The sequence below is a fragment of the Numida meleagris genome, chromosome Z (genome assembly GCF_002078875.1).
Source record: "Numida meleagris isolate 19003 breed g44 Domestic line chromosome Z, NumMel1.0, whole genome shotgun sequence".
Taxonomy (NCBI): domain Eukaryota; kingdom Metazoa; phylum Chordata; class Aves; order Galliformes; family Numididae; genus Numida; species Numida meleagris.
In genome coordinates, this window is record NC_034438.1 from 58,026,436 (window position 1) to 58,033,681 (window position 7,246).

At 53.0% G+C, this 7,246-nt stretch overlaps 1 protein-coding gene across 1 annotated transcript in view; it reads right to left on the reverse strand.

The window, feature by feature from the left end:
- The window catches only part of NR2F1 (nuclear receptor subfamily 2 group F member 1), a 10,696-nt gene extending 3,683 nt beyond the window's left edge, over positions 1-7,013 (reverse strand). The window contains exons 1-2 of the mRNA XM_021381146.1: positions 6,484-7,013; positions 3,234-3,761 (exon numbers count right to left, since the gene is read on the reverse strand). Coding sequence (XP_021236821.1) covers positions 3,234-3,761; positions 6,484-6,931 — 976 coding nt within the window. The 5' untranslated portion in view covers positions 6,932-7,013. The remainder of the gene's footprint in view (positions 1-3,233; positions 3,762-6,483) is intronic.

Here is a 7,246-nt window from a genome sequence, read left to right on the forward strand (position 1 = left end):
AAAAAAAAAAAAAAAAAAAGGAAAAAAAACTCTGCTGCAACGGGATATTTGAAGTTTGTGCCTGCCCGTATCAAGAAGTGGCCTCACACGGATTTCTGAACACCTTCATCTACAATGCTGTGGCCTCGAGCAAAAATACAAATAAAACACGCCATAATTCAGGAACTTCTGAAGAGGGCACCTTTGACCCGCGCCGTGGACCTGGCGTCCCTCAGATGTACAATTATCTGAGCTGGGCTGCGCTGCTAATCCATACTGTACCTTTAATGCAGTGATATTTTCCCACATCTAAAGCACCAGGTTGCAGAATATATATATATCAAACGCTTGGGCCTGTTCTTGTTTGCAACATATATCAAAACCACAGGTCTGTTCATATGTTGATTGCCACAAATCACACTCCATATTTACATATATCTTGCTATTTTACATGCATTATCTGCCCATTATGCACCAGGATCCTATTCAACTTCCAAACAATGCGATATGAAAGGGTCTCACTGACACCCTAGCAGGGCTCTCTCTTTATGCCCCATATGTCATACCCTTAAGGTTAGTAAAATATTTATCAGGTCCACCTATACCACAGGTCAGCGGCACCAGGGACGGGGACGGTGTTGCTGCAGGGTGCAGCCAGGGCTGGGTTTGTGCTTCACCTCCAAAAGTGCACAGGGTGTTCTCGTGCCGAGGGCACCCGTGGAGCTATGGTTATTTCAAATGTTCTGGTGGACGCGTTTGTTGGGGTTGTATATCGCATCCTTCAAGGTGGTGGTGGGGGGGCTTAATTCTCCCTTTAGAAGGGGATTAAAAATAATAATAATTAAGAGGTGCGCAGCTCGCTGCGCCCAGAGAGGTGCGATCTATGGGAGAAATAACGCAGCCCACGTTCACTGGAGGTGAATTATTACCCCATCACAGAAAGTGGGCTAATGTGGAAATTCTGCGTGCCTCACTTTCTCATACGGCGGAGTGTCAATACGGGAAAGCTCTATATTTCTTTCTGCAGTCTATGGAAAACAAATTATGTAAATAAATAACCATTACTGCTCAGCACACTCCTGCCTTCCCCTTTGTAGTGATGGGAATGTATTTCATGTTACGCCTTCAGAAGAGTTTAGTGCTCAGGAAATATAGATGTAATCAGCTGGCATCTAACTAGAAATCAAAGTTCTTATTGCGCTGCAAATAGATTTATTGGATTTGTGTTATTTAGCCCAGTTCCTTCCTGGAAACGCTTATTTATGGGGAGGAAAAGAAGGTGCAGGAATTAATAACTGGGATTAAGGAAAAGGGGAAATAAATAAACAAATAAATAAATAAATAACAAATAAAGAAAAGCAGCAGGTTTTGGGTCACAACCCAGCTGTTGGACGGTGTCCAGAATTTCACGGATTAAATATACTATCCAGAGCCCAAATGGAAAAACCACAACAAGAGGAACCCATGCCAGCTTTAAATGCTAAGTCCTCAGGACTTAGGACAATATGCCTAAAAATGTCTTTTCCATCAGTCAAAGTTTGTTTAAAAGTTGGATGACTTTGAGCAAGGCTTCCCATGAATTCCCCTCTGGCTAAGCAATCAAAACAAGTTTAGTGAAAAGTGGAAATGTGAGGATGGGGGTAAGGGGTGGATTACTCCTGACAGCTGTATTTCCATTTTCTGAGGTGCCCTGTGTGATTCTGCTCCAAAATAATATTATTCTCCCTCCAACCCCCATTCATGCTCTGCTCCATGGAGGGAAGGGGCTTCTCTGGTCGTAAACATTGAATTATTACGTTTGTTTTTAATATATGTAAATGAGGGGCTTGTCTGAAGCCTCTGGCTGCCTCTCCAGCCAAGGTCGGACATCTAAGGAGGGCAGAGGGAGCTGGGGGTGGGAGAAGAGAGAGAGAAATAATAATAAAATAATCAAAAGCAAAGCCCAAACCAAGCCAAAAGAAAAAAATAATCCCAAACCCCCAAACGTCCTCATGTGGGGCAATCTCCTCCCCTGAGCCTTTGCAAAGGAGGCGCAGGGCAGCCCCCCTCTGCGGGGCATAATCTCTCCAAGTGGGATTCGGGAGAAGGGATAGGCTCTCCCCACTCAGGCCCACATATTGATGAGACCCTGAAACGAATGGGGTGGGGAGCATGGGGCTGCAGCGTGCTGCGCCCGCCTGATAAATGCTGCCAGGTCTCTTTGTCACTTCTGAAAAACGTGTTTCCATCCGGAAGACTTATTAAGATAAAATGCATCAAAATGTGGAGCTGGCTATTCGGCTCATCTTCCATTTGTTTTAAGATCTGCACTTTATCCTCTGCAAAGAAACATTCCCTCCGATGCGGAGCGCCTGCATTTGCACGAGAAGGAGAAGGGGGCAGTCACAGTACACGGCTCTGACCACCCTGCATACAAATTAGGTGCTCCTGTCTAAATAAATTATCCAATGTTCAAATCGATATTAATACTACATTTGCTACATTACAATACTGTGCAAATTTAGGAGTCATTTTAATACAATGTAAATACTATTTTTCATGCATGGGAGGCAACAGATATTGATGGATTATAAACTGCTTACTGTTAAACCAGGCCTCTGAACGATTTGCCATCTTTGTTCAGGAATGCTTTTAATTTTGCCTCGGCCCTGGTTTTAACTCAGATTTATTGGAACTGTTTGGGTATCGCTGAGTGGGGAGACAAGGCTAAACACAACAACAGCAGTACCACAACCAAACCCGCAACAGCAAACTGGGCAGAAAGGAGAGGGGAAGAGGAGAGGAGAAAGAGGAAAACAAGTAGAGAAAGTGGCAATTAGCCCCATCGTGGCGATAATTAGAATAATAATTAAAAAATGACATTGCGAGGCCCCTTATCTCGCCTCGCTCCTATTTCCTACATTTCCCTTGCATCGTTCGCCTTTGATGTTTATAAATTTCCCCCTCGCAGGTTATAATAATAGAAGATGTATTATATTCTTATAGGCTACAACCAGAACACTTCAAAGGCGCTGTTAATGCACTTTCCTGCCAGTTAATTCGAACCATCTATCACCAGGAAAAATTGTTAACATGCGTGCACGCGTGTTTCCACCGCCTCCGCTTAATTTGATGGATATATACGTGTGTTTATATCTATATGTGTGAGTGTTTACGGGGACGGCGTGGGGCAGGCCGCACCGCTCCCACCCCACGCGCATGGGAACTGCCACCCCCCATGTCCCCTCCTCCCCCCCGGTGCTCCCAGTGCTCACCTGAGGTGAAGAGGACGATGGCTTTGAGGCAGCTGTACTCGGCCGAGTCGACGTGCAGTGCCTTCAGCTTCTCCACCTGCTCCTGGAAGATGCGGATGTGGTCCATGAAGGCGACGACGCGGTCGGCCGACATGGGGGAGGCGTGGAGGCCAGCGGCGGCCAGCAGCGGGGCCACATGCAGCGGCATGGAGCACTGTGCCGCGTTCAGCACGAAGAGCTCGCTCCAGGTGAGCCGCAGCAGGGCCACCTGGTCGGTGATCTGCAGGTCGGGGAAGAAGGGGATGTTGCGGGCCCACTCGACGGCGCTGAAGAGCAGGCGGGCGGCCAGCTCGCAGATGTTCTCGATGCCCATGATGTTGTTGGGCTGCATGCACTGGCTGCCGTAGCGGGAGGTGGGGTAGGGCTCGGCCCGCAGCAGCAGGGAGATGTATCCCGAGAGATAGCAGTGCCCGTTCAGGGGGTCCCCGTTGGTCAGGGCGTATTGGCCGGGGTTGGGCTGGGTGGGCGGCATTCTTCCTCGCTGAACCGCTGACAAAAACAAGGAGAGAAGGAGAGGAAATGTGCATCCTGGAGGCTTGCGGGCATTGCCAGCCGGACGGAGACAATGCCGGGCTTCTCCCCGCCGCCGCACGCCCGGACACGGAGCCGGAGTCGAGCGGGGCCGGGCAGCAGCATCGCCCCCCCGGCACGGCCCAGCCCGGCCCGGCTCGGCACCCCCAGCACAGAAGCGGCAGCCAAGCACCCCCCGCCCCCGGCACAGACAGGCTTCAAACATAAACACAGACTGAAAAAAAAAAAAAAAAAAAAAAAAAAAAAAAAAAAAAAAAAAAGGAAAAAAGAAAAAAGAAGAAGCAGAAAGCAGGAAAGGAAGAAAGAAACGAGAAAAAGGAAAAAAAAAAAAAAGAGCCAAGGCAAACAAGGCAAACCCGCTCCCCCCTCCGCGGCCCCCTCCCCTCCCGCGACAAAAGGCAGCCCCGCACGTAAAAATAAAATCAAATAAATCCTCCGGGCGGTGGGAAAGTGGGGTTAAAAATCACAGCCAGCTGTTAAGCACAGCCGAGCTCGCTGCGGATCCCGGCCGATCGCCCTGCTGCTGGCACCGAGATTTACAAGTCAACCGCTGTGCTGCTTGTTCAGAAAAAAAAAAAAAAAAATCATAAAAATAAACGCGTCCTTATTCTTCAGTAATACCACCTCGTTCCCCCGGAGCGGAGCGGGTCGCAGCCCCCGCTCCCACAGCTAACTTTATTGCCCAGCTGTCCAGAGAGCACCCCCTCCCCCGCCCCGCAAAGTTCTCCCTGCTGAAAGGAAGAGAAAGATTAAATATTATCGAGGAAAAGGGGGGAAAGGAGACAAAAAGGTCCGCACTTACAATAGCCAAACATTCGTGGAAAAAAAAGGGGACGGTGTAATTAATATCTTTGGTGCGCTGTCGCCACTGCAAAAGCCTGCAGTCAGCGTTGCACAGTGAATGCACAAGCTTGCAATTGCGAAAACACCGGATTCATTAACCATCTCCGCACAGAGCGTGAGCGTGCCGCCAGTCCCGAGCGCTGACCAAAGTTTTTTTTTTTTTTTTTTTTTTTTTAAAGCGTGTGTGTGTGTGTGTGTGTGTGTGTGTGTGTGTGTGTTTCCCTCCAGCAGTGCCACACCGCGCTCCCAGCCGCATGCCATGTAAACAAAGGTAACTTCGGGAGAAACGCGGCCGCTCGGGCCGGTCCCCGCACGGACACCCGCACACACCCGCACCGCGCACCCTCCCTCGTCCCGGCGTGGCACACTCCCCCCACTTTCCCCTCTATTCCCACGCGTCCCGCGGGCCGCACCTTTCCTCCTCTGCCCCGGGCCCACCTCTGCCTCATGGCTCTGCCTTAAACTTGGCACTTATTTTTCAATTCACCGCGAACACAATTCCAAGTTTTCGGGTGGTGGTTTTTCTTTTTTTTCCCTGCCATTTTTTGCCCCCCCAAGACCAACAGCCCCTGGAGATACCAACGAGGCCGTCACACTTAAGGTCTGGAGCAGCTCCCTTGCCTTTCTTGTGGCAACACAAAATAACAGTGTTACAGCCCATGAAGGCAGCAGCAGTCAGCGGGACGCAGCGTTCTGCTGCTGCGGCTCTCAGACACATTTAGCTCAATCTTAGGGTTAAACTCCAGCGGCCAAATCGGGGACCCGGGGGAAAGGGAGGGCAGGGACCTTCCTGCGAGGGAACGCGGGGAGAGCTGGAGGAGCAGAAGGGGAAGGGAAGGAGCGAAGGAGCGCTCGGAGGGCGCGGAGCCCGCTGCCAGCCGCGAGTTCTGCTAGGAGGAGAAGGATCGGTAAATAGGTTATAAATCGCGATTTGTATGCAGGCTTTAAGGAGAGGGTGGAGTTTGATGAAGAAATAAAGCGAGCAGCGTGCTAAAAAAAAAAAAAAAATGACAGGAGCACAGGAACCCGGCTCGCTCCCAAACTTTCCTTTGAACAACGCGTGGAGTGAAAACAAGGCCAAACCTCGCAGAGCAGCACACTCCGGGCACCTGGAGAGGGGAAACAGTGCCACATTTCCCCCCCATTCGCCCCCCGTTCACTCCCCTTTACTCTTTTCTTGCCTACTTACACGTCCTTCATCTTTCTTTCAGGAAAAATGAGCCTGGGAATGGAGCTACCGAGAAGTGTTTGGGTTTAAAGAGAAACGATGGGGTGGGAGGTGGGGGGGAAAGGAAGCTGAATGGGAGCACATCTCGTACGGAGGGATGCATCTCCCCCCACCCCACCCCCGGGCTCATGCCAACAATAGACAAAACCACATCCACCACCGCAGGCGCACACACGCACACGCGGAGGGGCACCGCACGATAAACGTGTAGCGAGAACCGTGGTGATAAATCCCGGGCACAATGAGCGGGGATGGGGAGAGAGCGGCGGGGCCGGGGAAGGGGGTGGGGAGCAGCGGGAGGAGGGCAGGAGGCACGAACCGAAAAGCAAAAGAAAACATCGCCAACCACCATCCGCAGCAACAACAAAACCTGGCGCGGGGCTGCCAGATGGAGTGCAGGCAGAGGGAGAGATTGACATGTGCATGTAAATACGGAGGGACCCGGATCGCCGCCGCGAGCCGCGCATCTCGGGGCGCACACACCCCGCGCGCCCCTGCGCGCACCATCCGCCCCCCCACTCCGTGCCCCCCGCTCGCACACCCGCACCCGCGCTCCTGCCACGGCCACGGGGAGGGAGAGCGATAGCATAGTAGGGAAGAAATATTCACCTTCCCGCCTCATGCCCACTTTGAGGCACTTCTTGAGGCGGCAGTACTGGCACTGGTTGCGGTGGTGCTGGTCGATGGGACAGTTCCTGTTGGCACGGCATGTGTAAGTTAAGTTCCTGCGGACGCTCCTCTTGAAGAAACTTTTGCAGCCCTCGCAGGTGAACTGGCCGTAGTGCTTGCCGCTGGACTTGTCCCCGCACACCACGCACTCGATGTGCTGCTGGCTCTGCCCCGAGCCCTGCTGCCCCGGGCCCTTGTCCCCGGCCGTGCCCGGCGTGGAAGGGGGTCCCGGCTGGCTGGGGGTCTGCGGGGTGTGCGGGGCGGCCGAGCCCCCCTGCTGCTGGGGCGGCTGCTCTCGGGCCGGCTGCGCTGCGGGGTTGGGGCCGCTCGGGGTGCCCCCGGCCACGTCTTCCTGCGGATCTCGCCAGCTGCTAACTACCATTGCCATATCTCGGGCCCAAAAAAGTGCTGGGGAGCGGCGCGTCTCGCTGCGGGCTGCCGGGGAGAGAGGCGGGGGGCGGGGGGGAGGCGGGCGGCCGGGCGCCGGGGGCGAGCGGGGAGCGAGGGAACCGTGCCTGCCGCCTGCCTCCGCCTCGGCTGCCGCCGCCGCCGCTGCCCTGCTGCCGCCGGCTGGAGCCGCTCCTGCCGTTTTCTTTATTTTATTTATTTTTCACCGCGATCCCCCCTCCTCTTGCTCGCGCTCTCGCTAATTTTTTTTTTTTTTTTAGGGAGGGGGAGGGGGCGTCGGAGGATTTTCTCCCTC